At 35.9% G+C, this 22,992-nt stretch overlaps 4 protein-coding genes across 4 annotated transcripts; 3 read left to right on the forward strand and 1 right to left on the reverse strand.

Annotated features, from left to right (window-relative positions):
- Positions 1–212: 212 nt before the first annotated feature.
- Positions 213–2,515, reverse strand: LOC147941570 (uncharacterized). The gene is made up of 2 exons (XM_087458569.1): positions 1,413–2,515; positions 213–1,331 (listed from the first exon to the last, which is right to left on the reverse strand). Exons 1-2 carry the CDS (start codon positions 2,034–2,036, stop codon positions 213–215), a joined length of 1,743 nt encoding a protein of 580 aa, XP_087314695.1. The 5' UTR covers positions 2,037–2,515.
- A 2,970-nt stretch (positions 2,516–5,485) lies between these two features.
- LOC104701607 (transcription factor TCP15) lies at positions 5,486–7,528 on the forward strand. Its single transcript, XM_010417322.3, has one exon. It carries the CDS (start codon positions 5,935–5,937, stop codon positions 6,928–6,930), a length of 996 nt encoding a protein of 331 aa, XP_010415624.1. The 5' UTR covers positions 5,486–5,934; the 3' UTR covers positions 6,931–7,528.
- Positions 7,529–11,917: 4,389 nt separating this feature from the next.
- LOC104701608 (HVA22-like protein c) lies at positions 11,918–13,647 on the forward strand. Its single transcript, XM_010417323.3, has 5 exons — positions 11,918–12,267; positions 12,476–12,502; positions 12,813–12,935; positions 13,027–13,285; positions 13,397–13,647. Exons 1-5 carry the CDS (start codon positions 12,200–12,202, stop codon positions 13,472–13,474), a joined length of 555 nt encoding a protein of 184 aa, XP_010415625.1. The 5' UTR covers positions 11,918–12,199; the 3' UTR covers positions 13,475–13,647.
- A 128-nt stretch (positions 13,648–13,775) lies between these two features.
- Positions 13,776–18,545, forward strand: LOC104701609 (PH, RCC1 and FYVE domains-containing protein 1-like). Its single transcript, XM_010417324.3, has 9 exons — positions 13,776–14,503; positions 14,612–14,698; positions 14,809–14,898; positions 15,119–15,199; positions 15,288–15,452; positions 15,526–17,598; positions 17,697–17,843; positions 17,920–18,197; positions 18,306–18,545. Exons 1-9 carry the CDS (start codon positions 14,456–14,458, stop codon positions 18,394–18,396), a joined length of 3,060 nt encoding a protein of 1,019 aa, XP_010415626.2. The 5' UTR covers positions 13,776–14,455; the 3' UTR covers positions 18,397–18,545.
- The last annotated feature ends 4,447 nt before the right edge of the window (positions 18,546–22,992 follow it).

Consider the following 22,992-nt stretch of genomic DNA (forward strand, 5'->3'; position numbering starts at 1 on the left):
ACAAAAAGGAGGTTGAAAACAAAAAGCATTCATAATGAAAACATTTAGTTCACACAACTAGTTGAACCATAACATCGATCCACGTTCAACACACTGAACCAAAGAAGACAAAAACAAACAAACCTAATGAAAAACATTTGGTTCACACAACAACAAACATCATTCATGAACACTCAAACCAAACAAAGTAACAATTTATTCATAAAGATAATCTAGGAGGAACACTGAAACCATGATCCATATCGACCAAGTCCTTGCTCTTCTTGTCCTTGGGATCCTTGTTGAGCTTGTGACCCAACCGCTGGTCCTTGGGATCCTTGTTGAGCTTGTGACCCAACCCTTGGCTCTTGTGGTTCTTGGTTTTTCCTTGGTCGACCTCTTGGTCTCTTTGGTGCACTTGAAACCACAATAGGATTTTTGCAGCCATGCTTGTTGTGCCTTTGTTGGAAGCTGTTAGAGCATGTCATGACCCTCTTTTCCCGTGACATCTTATTTGACAAAGATGAAGATTCATTTCTTCCTTTCCTCCTTGCATAGTTAGACGGCCTTCCTGGGTTCCCTCTTCTCCATGGTGGTGGCAATACAGCCAGTCTATTCAATCTAGGCCACAATTGCATCCCTTGGACAGGCTTAATACCATCCTTATATGTCTCTCTCCACCTTATCCTTGTGTAACAAGCATCCACATAGTCCTCCACCTTTTCTCTCTTTCCTATTATCACACATGCAACATGAACACAAGGGATTCCAACCATTTGCCACTTCCTGCAACCACAAGTTCTCTCATTCATATCAACACTATAGCCAACACCATTCTGATATACCTCATGAATGTTGTGTCTTGCCATATATCTCTGACAAGCTCCTGCCCCAACTATCATTTTTTCAATCTCCGCATGAGCTCTCTTTGTGAACCGTGTCTTCATCCGGTCAGCTATGACAAAGCGCTTTGCATTTCTAACCATGCATTGCCTCCTTATGTCCTCTAGCATATCCAATAAAGGCTTCTTCCTTGCCTGTCTTATAGTTCTATTAAAAGACTCACTTAGATTGTTGAGGTTGTCATTGCAGAGAGTACCAATCCTAAAGAAAGCTCTGCTCCAGGTAAGTGGATTAGTAAGCTGCAGGGATGCGTAAGCTTGAGGATTGTAGGTCTTTAGCTCTGCCATACGATCATTAAACTCTCCAGTGGTGTAGCTGCGTGCTATTTTCCAAAAAATCCGTTGTAGTTGTTGATTGTGGCTGTCTCTTTTCCAGTTCTCCATTATGTGTTTAGCACACTGTCGATGCTCAACATGTGGCAGAACGCTATGGATAGCTTTGACCAAGCCCTGAAAAAAGTAACATTTGTTAGACCTATCATCGATTGTATACTATAAATAACACTTTAAATATACTAATAGTAGACTCACCGATTGTTTATCTAAAATGAGGGCGATATTCCTCATTGTATGAAGACCCAAACTTGCAGCAAGAAGTCTCACAAACCAATCCCAATTATCATCATTTTCTATTTCTACAACTGCCCAAGCAAGAGGAACAATTCTATTATCTCCATCTCTACCAACAGTAGCTAGAACATGACCTTTTATATCCCACTTTAGGAATGCTCCATCCAATCCTATGATAGGTCTACATGTTTCTTTCCAAGATTCTTTCTGTGATTTAAAACAAATATATAACCTAAAGAACCTCTGCTTGCTTCCAACTACCGGCCCTGGGATTGTCTCAATATCAAATTCGGACTCTTTGTTTTGCTGCAAAACTTCTGCTTGATAATCCCATATACGCGCAAACTGGGATTCATGACTAGCTCTTTTTGCTTTCATAACTTTAGTCTTTGCCTTTGCACATTGGTCTGGAGTCACCTCCAACTTATACTCTCTTTGTATCTCATCAGCCATCTCGTATTTAGTAATCTTTGGATTCAATCTCAGCCTTTCCTCAAACAAAAAAGCAATTGTAGACCGATTCAACATCTTCGAATAGCCTGACCTCACACATATATGCTCATTGACATATACTTTTATCTGCATCTTATGCTTCCTCTTCTCATATGAACAATAGACTCTCCAAGGACATCTCAAACCATCATCATCCACATAACAACACTTCGCACCAACTATCAAAGCTTGAGACCTATAGAGTTTAATATCGTACCTTGTCTTTACGAGTACATCAACAAGGCAAGCTTGAATTCTTCAGGAGAGTTGTACGTTTTCTCCACTGCTAACAAACCCTCTGGATCGTCATTATCTCTACGACCTCCATCTTCTTTGTCTTGGACCTCGTCTTCGTCATCAGATGACAAAGGATCTGGAATTTTGTCATCGTCCCATATATCATCACCGCTGTCGGAATCAGAACCATCTTCTATTCCTCTAACAACCTCTGGGAAGTCGTCTGCAATGTTTGCGTTAACATCTTCTTCCACACCCTGCATTTCGTTATCTTCACCACCAACTCCATCATCAACATCATCGAAGTCGTCATCATCATACGCCACACAGTCATCTTCACTGTCGTGCTCCACTTCATGCTCCAATTCAGCCTCAATAGCCTCGTCTTCACCGCTTCTTTTCTTCTGTTTTCGACGTCGTTTTTTAGCTTAACCTTTATCACCGGCCTCTGATACAACTTTTTGAGCACCAAATCCTTCTCTGACCTCAACCTCTACAGCTCCAATTCCTTCGACATCAGCCTCCGAAGCTCCAACTACTTTGATTACCTCAACCTCTACAGCTCCAATTCCTTCGACATCAGCTTCCGAAGCTCCAAATCCTTCGACTACCTCAACCTCTACAGCTCCAACTCCTTCGACCTCAGCCTCCGAAGCATCAAATCCTTCTCCGACCTCAACCTCTACAGCTCCAACTCCGTCGACCTCAGCCTCCAAAGGTCCAAATCCTCCGACCTCGTCCTCTAGAGCTTCATACATAATTAGACTATTTGATTCATCTCGCGGTGGATCTTCAACTCTTTCTCCAACAAACGAAATCACACCCTTGTTTTTAACTTTCGGCATCAAATCGATTTTTAGGGTTTGTAAAATTAGGGATCGAATGATTTGGGGATTTCGAGTTTTTTTTAATTAGTCTAACGAGTTAAATTTAACAGATGTTAACGGTGTTAAACGGAGGTTAGTTCTTTTGTTACCCAATTTTTCGGGATGTGTTAATTGGTGTTTTTTATAAAATGTGATGTTTAATTAGATTTGTCAACACAATTGGATGATTTAAATGGCCTTAGGGAAAATTCAAGATTTAATTGGCGTTTTTGTGTAAGTTCATGATTTAATTGTTATTTTTCCCTTTCTTTTTCTTAATGCATTTTTTTAATATATAGTTTTTGTTGTCAAATTTGTATTTTACAACCTTAAAAGCATATTTAGACAGATAGACTGATGTATAATAACGGAAAACCTTGATCATCCAGAAAATGTTATGTCCCACGGGACTATTAAACTATTATTGTCTTTCCAACATTTATATCATCACATGTTAATTTTATATATTTAAAATCGTTTCTAACAAACTAAGTTTATTTTTACAATCTAATAAATTTATAGGAGTGGATCAATATAAAACCATTATAATAAAGACCTAAACTGTCCTTAAATTGTTTAGAGTTGATCATCATGGACTAACCAGGATGTTGGGATCCAAGTATAGTTGTTGAAAAATATTAGATTCTAAAATAAAATATTAATTAGTAAAATTTTGTGGTCCTAAAACCTTGTTTGAAGAGGAGAAATAGGGAGTCATATGTACATAAATAGATATGCCAGTGGAGAAAATGACTTGAAAAGAATTAATGACTGATTAATTAGTCGGCACGGCTGACTTTGAAGTTCCTAAAATCTTCTGATCATTCTTTTCAAATTGTAATTGTTATTCTTTGCAATGCCAAAGCTGCAATCCGTTACAGCTGATTTTTGTTTTTTAACCGGAGAAAATTTGGAATCTAATGTATACAGTACATTGTGCTATGCGCAAAATTTCTGGTAGTTAGGCCAGGTTAGACTAGTCAATGTTGTTAAAAAGATTTATCTTATTAACTTTAGACGCAACACTAAGAATTTCGTTTAAATTAAAAAAATGATATTTAATACTTTGTCATAAAAAATACATTACATCTTAGGTTTGAATGGATTTTTATCATTTGTATTATTGTTTTGAATTTTTTTCTAATTAAGTTGAAAAATAGTAAATTTTCTTAGTTACTAACAAGCATTACTTTAAAATTTTCTAACATAGAAATTAAGTAAGATGAAATTTTCTTAAATTCTATAAATCTATTTGTATTATGTAAGAATTCCATAGAACATATCTCGGAGACACCAAATCTCGAAACTAATGTGTTAAGTTTTTTTATAGCTTTTCTCCACATATGAACAAATATGATAAACATATTACCAGGCAAATTGTTGCTCTATCTACATTCTCCCTGTTGGTTGTTTATATATATATATATATATATATATATATATAAACTTGATTTCTACTAGAAAATACATCTAATTTTTTTTTTTTAATATATAATCTTCATAATACATCGACTATACTTTTTACAAAAAAAAAAATCTTAAACGTGTATGTTAGCATATCATCTATATTCTATGTAATTTATGGTGAAAATTTACAAAATGAAGAAGTCTCTAAACTCCTATGGATGTATATATGTAAACAAAATAATACTAGTATATTGAACTGCCTATATGAATAATCATCACATTAGAAATGAAACTTCTTCATCACTACTTATAAAACTTTCGTAAATTTGTTATTAAAAAAAATCAAATGTTCTGTCCACATCAAAGTATCAAAAATAATTTTCTAAATTTAGTGCTACATCTTTTAACGACAATTGTATGTCAATGAGATAATACCAATGGTGGAAACAAAAGAGAAGCATTACAAATTTGCTTTTATATACAAATCTATAAAGGACTATATAAGATTTTTTTATCTTGCGTATAAGTTATACCGTATAATATAGTCTTTTAAATAATAATAATATTAATATCAAACTGGTAACTCATTCAAGACGAGAAAAATAGAAAATCCATCTGTCTCATAAAAAAGCAGTTGGATTCTATTATATCATGTGGATCTCGTGAACTACCATAGAGCCAAAGGATTAATCACTGTCAATAATAATTCTATCTATTTATTATTCTGTTGTCACATATGTACAAAATATCGTATGTAAAACTTCTGAGTTCTGTCTGAATCGCTGAAATTTTCGCTAAATGTGCGCAATTAATTTCCCCGATCGCTTGAAGTTAACAGTTACGACGAAAACACTCTGACGTCAGTTTTTAAATTATTGGAAAGAATGAAAAAGAGTGTTCGATAGATATCGAATAGGGTTGTATTATTACTAATCAAACACAATAAATACGTACGAACATCACCGTTTATTTTCTCACTCATTTTGATCACTGTACGTTTACGTAACACACCACACACCCCCAAAAATAAAAGAAAAAACACATCTTATATTTGAATATTTTGTACAGATTGGAGAACCACGTAGCCCCATCTCTTTTATTTCCAAAAATGACGAGAAATTCTCAAAGGGAATAGTTTATAATGTAAATAAAATTCCATAAATAAAAAAAACAAAAGATATAAAGCAGCAAGAAAAAAAAATTAAAATAAAAGTCCATGCTTTCATATTCATTGCTTTAATCTCTCTATCTCTCTCTCTCTCTCAGACATAGACACACAGCTAAGCTTCCCATCTGAAAGGAGTTTCATGTCCTTAAGGACCATATTATAACCTCTCTCTATCTCTCTCTCTCTAAAAAGAAGCAGCAAAAAAACAGAGATTTATAGAGAGAGAGATTACTATGGCTCACATAAAGATCTAACAGAGACAGTGGTATAGTCCCACTTCCCCACCACCTAAGCTTCGATCATCATCATCATCATGGATCCGGATCCGGACCATAACCCGAATCATCGGCCCAACTTCCCTCTCCAGCTTCTTGATTCTTCTTCCTCCTCTTCCACTTCCTTAGCCATCATCCCTGCTTCTTCCGAACTTAGCTCCGAGCCTAAGAAGCCTCCTCCTAAGCGAACCTCTACCAAGGACCGACACACCAAAGTCGAAGGCCGAGGCCGTCGGATCCGTATGCCTGCCATGTGCGCTGCTCGTGTCTTTCAGCTCACACGTGAGCTTGGCCACAAGTCCGACGGTGAAACCATCGAGTGGCTACTCCAACAAGCTGAGCCGGCGGTTATAGCCGCTACAGGGACTGGAACCATTCCCGCTAACTTCACTTCTTTAAACATCTCACTTCGTAGCTCAAGATCCTCTCTCTCTGCTGCTCATCTTCGTACAACTCCTAGTAGCTATTACTTCCATTCTCCGCATCAGTCCATAACTCATCTTCAGCATCATCATCAGCAACAGGTTCGTCCCAAGAACGAGTCACATTCTTCGTCTTCTTCTTCTTCACAGCTCTTAGAACACAACCAAATGGGGAACTATCTAGTACAATCAACTGCTGGATCTTTGCCTACGAGCCAGAGTCCTGCCACGGCGCCGTTTTGGAGTAGTGGTGACAACACACAGAACCTATGGGCTTTTAATATCAATCCTCATCATTCCGGTGTTGTCTCCGGAGATGTTTATAACCCCAACGGTGGTGGTGGTGGCGGTGGAGGTGGAGGTGGTGGTGGCGGTGGTGTCCATCTTATGAATTTTGCAGCTCCGATTGCTTTGTTTTCCGGACAGCCTTTGGCGTCTGGTTATGGAGGAGGTGGCGGCGGTGGAGAAAATAGCCATTATGGAGTTTTAGCTGCGTTGAACGCTGCTTACCGACCGGTGGCGGAAACGGCGAACCATAACAACCAACAAAACCGCGACGGAGAGCATCATCACAACCATCAAGAAGATGGAAGCACCAGTCATCATTCCTAGGCAAACACACACAAACATATATATTCTGTGAGATTTATTTTTCTTTGGTCCTTTCGTTTTGTTTGTTTGTTCTTAACAAGCGTGTTTTTTTTTCGCATTGCTTTTTATTTTTTTCACTATTTCATATATTTTTTTCTTTCTAAATTCTAAGAGCTCTGATCGGATTTTATCTTTATTCTTCTTATTAATGTATTGAGTAAGTATGAACGTGATTATCGATATATCTTAGTATTTGGATTTTGCTATTAAGCTCTTTTCTTTGTTTTTTTTTTGTTTTCTAGAGGTTTTGGCCTCATTAAGTATTACATTTGTCTTGTCAAATGTTTTTCTCTCTTTGAGTGTGAGAGTTTTCTAATGAGACACACTACTTGATTAGGGTTTTTGAACAAGTTTTCTATAATGTGTCTTATATTATTGTATACTAGTAGTTGCTCCGTGCGTAGCACAGATTTAGTTTACATTGTTTTTGGATATTTTTTTTTTTGTAATTTTGGAGATTGTTAGTTAAAAAAATATTAATTAAATAAAAATATCATGTAAGATTTGAGATACTGTATCAGAATTAGTAAAATGTGTATCTTTCTATTTATAAAACAAATTGTTGTTAAGAGCATATGGAAAATTTATTATTTAATTGGATAATAAATACACTAATCTTTATATCAATTAGATAAATGTGATTTATACTTTCTCCGGTTTTTTACTTATCGTTTAAGGTTTTCTCACACAAATAAAAAAGACTATTAAATTGTCTATTTTACCTTTTATTAATATATTTTATAAATATTTCATTGGTTAATTCTTTAAAACAGCAGGGATGAAACAGGGATATTCACCCAACATTTTCATTGAAAACCTAAAACGACAACTAAATTAAATCAGAGGGAGAATTTCATTGTTATAGGAGTCACATGAACTATGTGAGAGTTATAGATATGCAATCATTACATATTTATATATTTTCTTATATATGTAATATTTCTAAATACTATTATTAATCATTCATTGCATTACTATAAATATTATGAAAGTTACAAAAATGAGAGTTAGTATAAAATATGGGATTAATGAGATGGAATAGAAAAGTTAATAAAAAAAATATGCCAAGTTTATAAAAATACATTATTGTGAATTAATAACTAAATTGTCTATTGTTTTAAATATATATTCAAGAGTTATATATTATAAATATAGATCTATGAAGGGGCATCTTAGCTAATCAAATCATGAATTTAAATATATATTCACTTCTTTCTTTAAACAGAAATATATAAAGTTATCTCTTTATCAAAAAAATATATATATTCAAATTCTCATTTAGTTATTTAGAAATTATATATATATATATATATATATATTAAAATATACTTTAGTTTATTTTAAATGGATTGGAAACAAAATAAAATAATGTAATATCAAGATCATGTGAATTATTTATATTAAAGTGTGGAAATAAAACAGCCAATTATTACTCGACATTATCCTATACAACCCAAATATTATAATCTTATATCTTTAAACTATTTAATCATCAAATTATTTGTTAATTGAAAAAATTTGTCACACTAAAAATTAAGAGAAACAAAATGACACTTGTGAAAGAAGAGAGCATCAAATGACAATCTTTTGGAGCTTTCTAAAAGAAAACTTTACTTTATTATTAGTGATATAATATAGTAAGGTTTCTTTCAACTCATACTCTAAGAATCTGACGCCCAACATAATTATATATTAAATTATTTTAAAATCAAATATACGTGAAATTATTTATTTTCTTTTATAAGTATTTTAAAATGATTGCATAAATCATAAAAAGATGAACAAAGTAAAAATAATTTACATTTGTGGGAAAAATATTCAAGACTTAGTAAGATAATATTTTTTTTCTAAAGTTAGTAACTTCCCAAAAATGGATGATCCGAACAACGATACTATTGTTACTAGTGTTTTGTTGTTCGTTGGAGATTGAATCGAGGATAAAATAAAAAGTAAATGTTTTAGTTTTTAGAAAATAAGGCAATGCATAAAATGATGGCATTCTTACAAATCAAACCTAAGTAATTATGTTCATAATTTAATTTTATATAAACATTTTTTCAAAAATTTAAACTAATTTACTTAAATAATACCATCCCATCATCTTACTTAATTTATATAATATTCAAACACATAAATTAAACCTAAAAATTCAAACATATAAATTTAATTTAATGTTGGTATAGTTCCAAGATGAAACCAATAACAACTGATATAAGGTGGCTCTAGATTCTTGGGGGCTGCATATGTTTATGATTAAAGAAAGGAGGAAGAAAATGTTGATGTTTTTTTTTTTTTTTATGGGCTTCTAATTAAATAGGTCCAAACTATAGTTAATTAGGTCAAAACAAAAAAAATACAGGTGTCAGAAATATAGTAAGCCAAGTGTCATCTACTTAGCAAAAGTTGAAAAAAACTTTCTGTAATTATATAAGATATCAGTAGGGCTAGTCAATAAGATATTATAAATTATCAATTAATCTCTTCGTTCATGGTTTAATTCTTTCGACTACATTGTCTCGGAGAGGTACATATTACGTTGGTTATCTCCTTTGATCTATTATTTTCTCATTATGAATCACATCTTGGTCTGATCAATATTGGCTGGTATATCAATGTTTGATGGTAATTAACTATAATAATACTTTGCTGACATGTTTAGTAATAAAATCATATTGTTCAAGTTAAGCATTAAAATGTGATTGGTTGGTTATTATAAGTGTGTTGATGACGAGTGGATATCCATTATCTTGTAGATATGATGACATATTAATGCCAGTAGGTCTTGCTATACGCATCGTTTGGGATGCGTTTAATATATTGAATTTATAGCCGTTGCATAATTTTTATGGCATTTATTTTGCGAGAATGCATGGTCTGTATAGTTCTATTTCGGATCAGCAATGAAACGTAAGATACAAGAAGTAGAACTTAAAAAAATATTTATAGATCCATATGGTCGGTACTCGCAACTAATTTGGTCTTGTACGTGCTACATTTGAAGACTCACGATTTTTAATCTCCGTATCAGTGAAACTTATTATCAACTTTAATTCTTGTTAAATGGAAACGTATATATATGCATACATAGAATTGTGTTTGTATGTCAGAGTTTTGTGAATTTCGGAGAGCCAAAAATATCACCAAGAATATTTCAGTCTGCTAAAAATTTTGAAGAAATATATTTATACTGTAAAGTTAAAACAATATGTCTAGAACGAAACTCTATTGAATGTAGATTTATGTTTCTGTGCATGCATATGTAATAAGCAAGTTAAAAAAAAACTCATGATGGTTAGAAAATTCCAGCTTTATCTTTTATTGGATGGATGAAACATCGATTATATGTAATCTATAATGGGGACATGGGATACATCGATTGAAGATGTAAAATTAGCCAGGAAATTTCATCATACGGAAAAATACATAAGCACATGTAACATGCGTAATAACCATATCGCTGCATCTTGTGTCGGTCTACATTATTTATTAGTTTTATGTTTACTATTTATGTACATACGGTCTTCCCATGCATAGGTATACATATATAGAGAAACGAATGTGTAATTGATCTAAGCTGTATATAAATCAGAGATATCAACGAGCATGGGAATTGAGGCGTTAATAATTTTAAAATAATACACACAGCTCATTTTATATATAATTAGTTAATATTCTGCTAATAGAGAAGCAAATTATTGTTCTATATAAAACCAGTATGTATATATATTGAAAACAATACTTGAAGTTTCCGTAGATCGGTGTGAACCATTCATTGACATCATAGGCCTGTCGGTTATATAATCTCATCCATATGTTATGTCAATGAATTTATCTGTTAAATAAAGGAAATTATCAAGCATTTTTACAGGAATATGCGATTTTTTTTTTTATCTCAATAATATGACCGATAAGCTAAAAGTACATTAGATTTCACGGTGATAGAAAAATATATAGACACAGACACACAGATGATCTCATGAATCTTCTTTGATATTTGTATATTATTGTTTACGTATTACTTTTATACTAGATGATAAACATATAAGATACGAGAGTCATGAGTCTCATGACCGATCATTGTTTTTATGTCGGCGTTTTATTTTATAATAAAAAGAATAGGAAAGGGCACAAGTAGAAGTAGTAGTATAATCTGGCATTACCCAATAGGTCCAAAAGGAATTAAAATGTCTCTAAAGTATGCTTAAAATATAGATGTATGGATCTACGTAGTTATATATACCCCATATAGAAGAGTGTATTCGTTGTTCTTGATCTGGAAAAAGATTAGGTTATCATCATTCCATCACTTGCTTCTCTATTATGTTTAATCAGGCTACGCTAATACAATCATTCGTCATCTAATTCACGATAATCATTTTAAATATTTCTAGAAGAAATAATGATAAAAAGGCTACTGTAAAGGCATGAAATACCATATAGCATATCATTATCAATACTTAAAAGACATAAATTTCGAATACCAAAGAAAAGTCTTTATATGGTTTCAACCTTTTTCTGTTTCATGATTGATTATAAAAAAAAGTTTGCCAAAAAAAAAAAAAAAAAAGATTGATAAGAAAAAAGAAAGCTACAGACGAATCCTTTATGCTCAGGCCCAGTTGGAATAATCCTCCAGCTCCATTAGTTGATATGAGGTAGATAGAAAACATGGTCTCCTGTAAGGCCCATCCATTTATTAGATTTTTTTGTAAGCCCATGTTGGATTAAGCTGACAAGAACGTCAAGACTCAAGTGTATATGGTCTTTTCCAAGGCACACAACCAAGGTCTAGACTCTAGAGAGTAATTAGAGACCAGACTTGGGAGATTGGACCATCGATCAAGATTAAGTTACTATTTTAAAAAAATTGTAGTAATATTCAAAGTTATAATAGTTTTTTTTTATAGAAACATATAAATTGATATAAGAAAAAAATCACAAGTAATAGTTCAAATTTCCAACAGATGTGGTTGGAAAGGAAATAAAATTATCCATAATAAAGTGTAAATTTTCGGTGCCTCTTTTTTACCCCAAAATTTTGAAAAGTACATAATAGATAAAAAAAAAGGTGAAGGGAGTGGTCATAAAAGTCCAAGAAGGGTCTCTGTAAGTGAAACCTGGCCTCCACTTTTGTTGTTTCTACTTCTACTGTGAGAGAAAGAGAGAAGAAAAAAAAAAGAAAAGGGGAAAGCTTTAGAAGTTGGAAGAGTTCAACTGGAGAGTAATAATAATGCCTTCAAATTCTGGAGATGATAATGTTCTTCAAGTTCTCATCAAGAACTTTGATGTCCTTGCTCTGTAAATCCCTCTCTCCCTGTTCTTTTATTCCCCTTTACAGATCCTATCTTGATTTGTTTTGTGTGTGTTATTTAGATCCTATCTTGGTTCCTTAGTTTTATTTCTACTAAGTTTAGCTACATTTTCTACTAGATAAGTTTTGAAAAATGAAACCCTCTTTTAGATTAGACTAATTTATGAAGTTTTTGTGGTGTTCTTGCTTTTGCAGCCCATTGGTTACTCTTGTCTACCCTCTGTAAGTGAAACCTTTCCCTCTCTCGCTCTCTCATATGATTTGTGTTAAAATTTGTTTGATATGGCTAATTTAACTGTTACCAAAAACTCACTTTCTAGGCCAATCTTTCGTTCAGATTTATTAGATGAACATTTGAAAATTTTGGGGTTAAATAAATATAAAAACAAAACCTTTTAAAACTTTGATCCTATGCCATCAAAGAATAAAAAATCTATTTCAGATGCACGTATACCCACACAAACCCACTTAGAATCCAAGACACGAGGCATTACACTTTTGTAATAATTGAATTTTATGTTGTGCAAAACAGGTATGCATCAGTGAAGGCAATAGAGACAAGATCATTACCAGAAGATGAGCAATGGCTCACTTACTGGGTTCTCTACGCACTCCTCTCTCTCTTTGAACTCACTTTCTCCAAACCTCTCGAATGGTTAGTGTGATTCATTAACACTCCAATACTTTCTCCTTACATAATTGGATACTAATACTTATTAGTTTTTGTTTTTGGTTATTCTTGTAAGGTTTCCGATATGGCCATACATGAAGCTGTTTGGGATATGTTGGTTAGTGTTACCACAGTTTAACGGAGCACAACATGTCTACAAACATTTCGTAAGACCATTCTACAGAGATCCTCAAAGAGCAACCACCAAGATTTGGTATGTTCCTCACAAAAAATTCAATTTCTTCCCTAAACGAGACGACGACGACATCCTCACTGCTGCTGAGAAATACATGGAACAACACGGTACCGAGGCGTTTGAGCGAATGATCGTTAGGGTAAGTAAAATTCACATTGCTCTCATATACTTAAAAATGTTACATACTACACATAATGATGGTATATTAGCTAATGTAATGTTGTGTTTTTCTTTTTGTGTGTGGATGCAGAAGGATAGTTATGAAAGAGGGAGGAGTACTAGAGGAGCCAATCATTACATGATCTTTGATGATGACTATAGGTACTAAAGTTACCACCATGTTACATTGGTCTTGGTCTCGGTCTGTTCTTAAACCCGGTTTAGCTACTTTCAGTTTATAAGCTCTCGCTATATATTGTCTGTCTCTATGGTTTTTTAAAAATAATTTGCCAGGATTATGTATAAGCTCTGCCTCTATCTAGTAAACATGATTTTGCTAAAGTTTCAAGTTCGGTTAAAATATTCCACTCAAGACTAATATAGAATTCAATGTTAACACCTACTACATCTTTTAGTTTGTTTATTTTGTGGAAAAAGAACAAGAAAAACATTTCCTGTTTTGTGTGTGTGTGTCAGTGTGTAAGCAAAAGTTTAAGTCAAATGATTAGAAATATTCAATTATTATCTTGTAACGAGTTGGGCTTATGGGCTGGGCCTAGATTAATTATTAACGATACGCGAGCATATAGTTATGGGAAATAATGAAATTAAAAGTAGAATAATTAAAAAAATAAATAAAAAATAAGAAAGAAAGGTTTTTTGAATACGGGAGCGAAGCATAGGCGTATAGGTTCTCATAAATCACGACAAGCCTCTCAAAATATTTGCTCCTCCATCCTCATCGCCGGAGATCGACGACGGTACAGGCTTCTACGTCCGGCGAGGCTGGTTTTCGTTTCCGCATTTGATACTTATCGAGGTTTTCAGGATCCAAACCAGAGGCGTGCCCTGTGGCATTTTGGCTTTCGATATCAAGAATAGGATGTGAGAATTTTGGTGAACAGGAGATTGGGAAAGCTAGGGGATTTATAGAGTGGATTCGCTGTTTTTTTGGTTTAATGTGCATTTTGGACTTGAGGGTTTGGGGATTTTGTAAATTATTTCAGTTTTGAAGGGATTCTAACTTTAGTAGAATGGGTTAGATAAGATTAAGAATGATTGGAACGAGATTAGAGTAATGTTAAACGGTTTGGTTGAGAATTATGATTCCAATTCAAAAAGGGATTAGCTCTTTGCAGCAGCTTCATCAATGGCTGATTCCTTGAGAATTAGTCTCTCTGAAAGAGACGTCGAACAGGTACCTCTTTACTCTTTTATCAGCTGTGTCTTTTTAGGTCATTTCTTGATAGTTAGTATGGTTTGAAGCAGTGTATTTTTATACCATTTGTGTAATGATTTTTTCCAGGCCATTACGTCTCTTAAGAAAGGGTCGTACTTGCTGAAATACGGACGTAGAGGGAAGCCTAAGTTTTGTCCATTCCAGCTCACAAGTGTAGGATTTTCATTTGACGCCATGTTTCTCTTCTGATAATTCTGAATTTTAGAGAGAGAACTCTCTATAGTCTTCTTGTTTTAGTCATGTATATTATATGTGATATATAGGATGAGTCTGCATTAGTATGGTACTCTGGAAAAGAAGAGAAGCAGATTAAGCTGAATCAAGTCCAGAGAATTGTTCCTGGACAACGCACGGTGAGTTTTTCTCTGCAATATGCATGTTTCGTTCACAAAACAAGTACAGTTTCTTAATTATATCTTAGAGTCTGAAATATGTTTATATCCCCATTTCGACTATTGCTACTTTGTAAGATGGTCTCATGTTCTATTGGCGTCAATACATATTATTACCATTCTTCTTTCTTCGACTTGTTCTTGCTTTCATCTTAGACTCAATGGCTAAAGTTTGTTTCAGGCTACATTTAAGAGATACCCACGCCCTGAGAAAGAGTATCAGTCATTTTCGCTTATATGTCCCGACAGGTCCTTGGATTTGGTGAGTTTTCGTGCCATTTACCAATGATAGAAAAGCATTTAGAGAGTTCATGGTTCATCGTTGACCTTGTTGACGATGTTTTGAGCAGATATGTAAAGACAAAGATGAAGCAGAAGTTTGGGTTGTTGGTTTGAAGGCATTGATTACTAGAGTAAAAGTCTCCAAATGGAAAAACACTATTAAACCTGAGATCACTTCAGCTGAATGTCCAACCCCTCATGCTCGAAGAGTGTCTCCGTTTGTAACAATTCTTGTGAGTCACACCACGTTTTATGTTTTTAAGAATTTGAACAAACACCTTAATACTTTGCATCATCGTACTACAGGATCAAGTTACTCAACCCTCTACTGAGACGTCTGCACCTAATCGGTTGGGAAAAGTGTTTGCTGACATTGTCTCAATTACTGCACCCGCCAGTAACAATCAAACAGAAGCCAATGCCAACACCTTCTCTCCATTTTCTCCAGCTCCGTCAATTGTTGAAAATTCAAATTCACGGTTCTCGACCAGTGACCCAGTTCGGATCAGTCTATCTAGCGTTGTGAGCACCTCTAGCCATGGTTCATGTCACGAAGACTTTGATGCCTTAGGTGATGTTTTTGTCTGGGGTGAAGCTATATATGATGGTGTACTGAGCGGTACTGGAAAGTCACTGAACTCCACGACAGAGGATGCCCTTTTACCAAAAGCATTAGAGTCAACAATAGTTCTTGATGCCCAAAACATTGCATGTGGTAGGTGTCATGCGGTTTTAGTTACCAAACAAGGAGAGATCTTCAGCTGGGGCGAGGGAGCTGGAGGAAAGCTAGGGCACGGCATAGAAAAAGATGCCCACCAACCAAAGTTCATTAGTAGTGTCAGAGGAATTGGTTTCAAATCTGTAGCCTGTGGGGATTTCCATACATGCGCTGTTACTCATTCCGGTGATCTTTACAGTTGGGGTGATGGCACTCATAATGTTGATTTGCTTGGGCACGGGAATGAATCCAGTTGTTGGATTCCCAAGAGAGTGACTGGTGTCTTACAGGGAACTCATGTATCGTATGTCGCTTGCGGTCCCTGGCATACAGCAGTAGTTGCATCATCAGGCCAATTGTTCACGTTTGGAGATGGATCTTTTGGTGCTCTGGGTCATGGAGACCGGAGAAGCACAAGTGTTCCACGTGAAGTTGAAAGCCTAAGTGGACTAATGGTAGTGAAGGTTGCTTGTGGCGTTTGGCATACAGCTGCAGTGGTAGAAGTGACTAATGAAGCATCTGATGCAGAAGTTGGCTCTTCATGCGGGCAAGTCTTCACATGGGGGGACGGCGAAAAAGGCCAACTTGGTCATGGTGATTATGATGCAAAACTACTTCCCGAGTGTGTAATCTCATTAAAAAATGAAAATATCTACCAAGTTGCCTGCGGACATAGTCTCACGGTTTGTCTTACATCCACAGGACATGTGTATACAATGGGTAGTACGGTTTATGGCCAGCTCGGAAATCCTACCGCCAAAGGAAACTTTCCTGCACGTGTTGAAGGAGACATAGTAGAGGCTTCTGTGGAGGAGATTGCGTGTGGTTCTTATCATGTTGCAGTCTTGACATCTAAATCAGAAATTTACACATGGGGAAAGGGATTAAATGGCCAGTTAGGCCAAGGAAACGTTGAGAACAAAATGGAACCTGCAGTTGTGGGATTTCTGAAAGAAAAGCAAGTGAAGGCTATTACATGTGGATCAAACTTTACTGCTGTGATTTGTGTTCACAAATGGGTACCTGGCTCTGAACATTCTCTATGTGCTGGTTGCCGCAATCCCTTCACCTTTAGAAGAAAACGCCACAACTGTTACAACTGTGGCCTGGTATTTTGTAAAGTATGCAGCAGTAGGAAGTCTCTGAGAGCTGCTCTGGCACCTGATATGAACAAACCATATAGAGTGTGTTACGGATGTTTTACGAAGCTGAAAAAGTCTAGAGAATCATCTCCCTCTACGCCAACTTCACAGGCCAGAAACTTTTTGAACATGCGGAAATCAACAGATGTTCCAGAAAGAGACAGCTTAACTCAAAGATTCCTCTCAGTGCACTCTAGAATATCGTCTGCTGACTCTTTATTGCATTACGGTGAAAGAAGGCACCACAGACGAGACTTAAAAAATGAAGCAAATAACCGTAATGTCTTTCCTTTCATGAATGGCAGTTTACAGCCTCTTGGTTCGCCATTATCCAAAGGATCAACAGCGTTGCCGAAAATTCCCAAGGTTAAAATTCCTGGTTCAGGAGTGAGCTCTCGCACAGCGTCTCCTGTTTCAGTAAAGTCAACTAGTCCACGTCGATCTTATGAAGTTGCAGCTGAGGAATCTAAACAAATAAAAGAAAGTTTTAGTCAAGAAATGGCAGGTCTAAAGGAACAGGTAGTGGTTTCTAACCATATCCATTTTCATCTGTAGATCACATCAAAAGCAAATGCTTCTAGACCTAAAAGAATGTTTCTGTTCACTGAACATTGTAGGTAGAACAACTTAATTTCAAAACCCACCAACTTGAAGAGGAACTCGAAAAAACTAGAAAACAGTTGAAAGTGGTCACTGCAATGGCAGCAGATGAAGCAGAGGAAAACAGATCTGCAAAGGAGGTTATTAGATCTCTGACCACTCAGGTTTGACATTTTTCCAGACTCAAACTCAACTACATTCGTCTATCGATCACCCATAACTTTACTATGGTCAATGCAGATGAAGGAAATGGTTGAAAAACAATCTCAAAAGGATGGTATTAGCACCAACTCAAAGCACACAGACAAAGAGACAGTAACACAGACTAGTAGCCAAACACATATAAGAAGCATGGTTTCTCATGATAGTCAAAATAACCTAACAAGTAGGAGCTTAGCTAACGGGCATAGGAAACACAATGAGAAGCCAGAGAGAGTTGTGCAAGACGAACCAGGAGTGTATTTAACATTGTTGTCTTTACCTGGTGGTGGTAATGAACTCAAGCGTGTCAGGTTCAGGTATATGATTGCTTCTTATCTCCTTATCATGTACTTAATAAGCAAAACAACATGACATATCATGTTTTTTATCGTTCAAGCTCGCTAAAAACTTTTCTTTTATCGCAGCCGGAAACAATTTACCGAAGAACAAGCGGAGAAGTGGTGGGGTGAAAATGGAGGTAAAGTGTGTGAACGCCACAACATTCTAGTGTCTTAGGACTCATGTGTCTTGCTACAATAGAGAAAGACTAAAAAGGATAAAGAAAAGATAGTGACGTATAGAATATATAGAGAAAACACATGGATGCAGATTTGGAACATGATGTTTTCTGCTGTTCATAGAAGAAAAAAATGTTTGATGTAAATTATATTAAATCTACTCTTTTGTGAATATTTTCTGTTTGCTTAATTAAGATGTACAAACTCCTAATCAGAGCAAGCAGATACTTAATTGTCATGCTTTAACCCAAAAAAAAGGTCAATCACACTCGCACAACGGGTTGCACTTTGGCTAGTCCATGAGTTTTTTACTCTCTCTTTCTGCCATGAACTGATAAAAACATTCCTCAAATCCGAGTCGGTTGTTCAAGAAGACGTAACGTATTATGAGTAATGACACTTTTATGCAAGAAAAGAAAACGGAAAAAAATCTAAATTTTCAAATTTTCCCAAAAAAAAAATAGGGTGATTTTATCCAAATTAGGTAATATTACTAGAATCCATAAAAAAAGATTTTATTACTATAATATTTCGGGTATTTTGAAAATACCCAGCGTGCCCTTGTTTTATGTTACCGGAAAAAACGTTATTACAAAAATGTCATTGCCACATCAGACGCCACGTCAGAAATCACTGACGTGTAACCATAACTCATCTATAACGCGTTACAGATGAATGTTGCGGTTGAGTTATAGGTATGTTGCGGATGAGTTATGGAAAAAAACATTTGAGTAAGAGTGGACGGTTGACTTATAGCATAACTCAACCAAGCGTTACGATTGACTTATTAAATCTGGTTGAGATATGCTATAACTCAACCGTCCTTACGGTTGAGTTTTCTCCCGACGGTTGAGTTATCAAAATTTTGGCTGAGTTATCAATACGACACGGCTAAATTACCATTTCCGACTGGTTGAGTTATGAAAAACGGCTGACTTATGAGCAACTGTTACGGTTGAGTTATCGTACAACTCAACCGTGATCGGTTGACTTATCGTACAACTCAACCGTGATCGGTTGACTTATCGTACAACTCAACCGTGATAGGTTGACTTATCATACAGCTCAACCATTTGACGGTTGACTTAGTAGCAAAAAAATAATTACTAGAATGTTATTCAGTTACGGCTGACTTATTAAACGATACCGGCTGAGTTACATATTTTCAGTTGATGAAGCGGCTGAATTTGGCAGCAATTGTTTTGCTTTTTAATTACTGTAATGTTTTTTAATTACTGTAATGTTTTTCATGTTGTGGCTGAGTTTTATATAGGCTGAGTTATTAATTGTTTGATGGCTGAGTTGCCACGTCGGACGCGAAATCCATGTCAGCATTCCATGTCATATTTTTTTTTCTCCGGAAATACGAAACGTCGTTCTTCAACTGGTAAATAAGTGAACTATTTACCTTCTTCTTCAATTTTCTTCTTCACCTAGTTCTTTCTACTTCTTCTTCACATTGTTCTTCACCTTGTTCTTCTACTTCTTCTTCACCTTGTTCTTCTACTTCTTCTTCACCTTGTTCTTCTACTTCTTCTTCACCTTGTTCTTCATTTTTCTTTCAGGGATCCAGTTCCGGTTCTAGTTGTTTCCCGTAATTGGGTAAAGACACAGAGATATGTATTTAACATCGACGATAGAGGTTGTATAGTTGTGCAGATCAATGGAGGCACAACACACGACAAGCTTGTGAAGCTTGTTCTTGAAGACTACGGATTGGACGCGTTTAGCCATGAGCTAAAGCTGAGCTACATGTTCTCGAACAAGACACTGAAACTAATGGCGCATGATACTCCACCAATTTTTGTCTCCAATGATCGACAGTTGCAATGTTTTTTAGGGCTATGGAAAACTGATCAGCTCCGTCTCTGTGTAGAGTTTTCGGCGAAAGAGTCTACATAAACTAGTGGATCTAGAGGAAGCATGATAAGCAGTGACTCGAAAGTAGAACCTACATACGAAGTGTACGATGGGAGATTTGAAGGCACTTGTTTTAATAATGGTAAGATCGTTGACAAAGAAAACGAAGAAGAACAAGAAGCTGTCGAAGTAGCATCTAACGAAGAAGAAGACGATGAATTTTAAGGCCGATTTGATTTTGTCGACGACTCCGATGGTGAGTAATTTGATGAGGAGCAATTTTCTGTATTGGGCGAACCTCAGAGTAAAGAGGAAGACCCACCTACTCCGCCTCCTCAGAAGAAAGCTCATAAAGATGATAACTTTGCTGGATCGAAGATGAATCCGGAGGCTATTAGGTTGGAGGTGTCAACGCTAAAAATTGATGTAGGACAAAGATACAAGAGCAAAAAGGAGTTCAGGAATCACGTGAAACTTATTTCGGTTAGGGATTGATTTGATTTTAATGTACCGTTATCAAATCCGAGACAAGTGGTTTTTAGGTGCTGGGTTGAAGGATGTCTTTGGAGAGTTCGTGCATCTGTACAAGGGAATGACCCAGATTTTCATGTTCGTGTGTACGATTCGGACACACACATGTTCTGTGATGGAACGTTCTATTAGATCCCGCCAATCAACAGCTGATGTATTGGCAGGTCTTTACAGGGACTATCTTGGTGATCTTGGTCCGGATGTTAAACCTAAAATTGTCGGAGTCATTTTCAATAAGCAATTTAGTCTAAAGGTAATAACTATGTTTCGACTGACTTATTGACGATAATGGCTAACTTATAGGTATGGATAGGCTGAGTTATTTACATGTTACGACTGATTTATTCATTATTTACGGCTGACTTATTCGAATGTATCGGCTGAGTAATCTATATGTAATGGCTGATTTATTAATTTGTTTGGTGTCAACAGATGGGTTATTGGAAGGCATATCGAACGCTGCTGAATGCAAGGTAGATCGATTAGGGGACTCCTGAGGATAGTTTTAGCGAGTTGCCCTCTTACATATACAAGTTAAGAAGGGAAAATCCGGGTACAGTCACGCGTCTTCAAATAGATGATGAAGACAAATTCAAATATGTTTTTATTGCTTTTGGTGCGAGTATTGCTGGGTTTGCTTTCATGCGCAAAGTTGTTATTGTCGATGGAACGTTTCTCCATGGTAGTTACAAAGGGACGCTTCTAACAGCCCTAGCTCAGGATGGTAACTTTCAAATTTTCCCATTAGCTTTCACTGTTGTTGACACTGAAAATGATGAGTCTTGGCGTTGGTTTTTTACACAACTCAAAGTTGCCATTCCTGACGAAAAGGATCTTGCGATAATCTCCGACAGACATAAATCAATAGGGAAAGCGATTGGTTAAGTGTATCTGTTGGCTTCGCGTGGAATTTGCACTTACCATTTGTATAAGAACATCTTGGTGAAGTTCAAAGGAAAACATTTGTTCCCTCTGGTGAAAAAAACGGCAAGGTGTTTTAGGCTGTCTGATTTTAATGAGGCTTTCAATGAGATTGAAACATGTTATCCCAAACTACATGGATACCTCCAATGAGCTGGTGTCCGAATGTGGGCGCGTGTTCATTTCCCGGGTGAAAGATACAATTTAATGACAGCGAATATTGCAGAATCAATGAACCATGCACTGTCAAATGCTAGAAGTCTTCCCATAGTTCGAATGCTAGAATCGGTACGGAATATGATGACCAAATGGTTTTCTGAACGGAGAGAGGATGCGAAATCGCAGCTAACAACGATCACTCGAGGTGTTGAGAAACTGTTACAGGTAAGTTTACATAACTCAGCCATAACAGCTTTCATATATCAGCCGTAACTGTTTCCATATATCAGCCATCAACCATAACAGCTTTCATATATCAGCCGTAACTGTTTCCATATATCAGCCATTACCATTATAGTTTTCATAACTCAGCCTAAAATGTTTTTTTTTTGTTCTACTCCCTACTAGGAACGTGTCACCACAACAAGACTTATGGAGGTACTAACGATTGATACTGTACGTGTGCAAGTGAGCTATGGATCATCTTTGCATGTTGTAAATTTGGACCTAAAAAAATGCACATGCCGTCGTTTCGACCACGAGAAAATACCATGCATCCATGCAATCGCAGCTGCAGAGCATATGGATGTGTCTCGTATATCCATGTGCGATGCAAAATTTAGGAGTGTCGATTTGGTTAACGGATGAGCTGGTTCAATTATGCCTCCAGATGAATCATACCCTTCTCCTGAAGCTGTGGATAATCAGAAGTGCTTGCCTCCGATTGTTGTGAACCAGCCAAGAAGGCCCAAGAAGTGTAGGATTAAATCATCTTTGGAAGTTGCCATTGAAAATAAACGCCCTAGGAAGCAACTAGCATGTTCGCGATGTAAGCAAGTTGGGCACAATGTGAAAACTTGTCGGATGTAGTTAGGGAGATTTGTGTTATTTTGTGTAATAACTCAGCCGTCAAGTCGTATAAACCAGTCGTTTGCTCTCATATTGTTCCTTTTGATAACTCAGCCGTCAAGTAATATATATCAGCTATCTACTTTCAGATTGTTTTGTGTGATAACTCAGCCATTACTTACGATAACTCAGCCATCAACGAGACCTTTCATTTTCCCGTAAAACTATAACTCATCTGTTAAGCAAAATTTTGGCGGGAAACCGTAAGTTAACC

This window comes from Camelina sativa, chromosome 7 (genome assembly GCF_030686135.1).
Source record: "Camelina sativa cultivar CO46 ecotype springtype chromosome 7, ASM3068613v1".
In the NCBI taxonomy this organism is placed as follows: domain Eukaryota; kingdom Viridiplantae; phylum Streptophyta; class Magnoliopsida; order Brassicales; family Brassicaceae; genus Camelina; species Camelina sativa.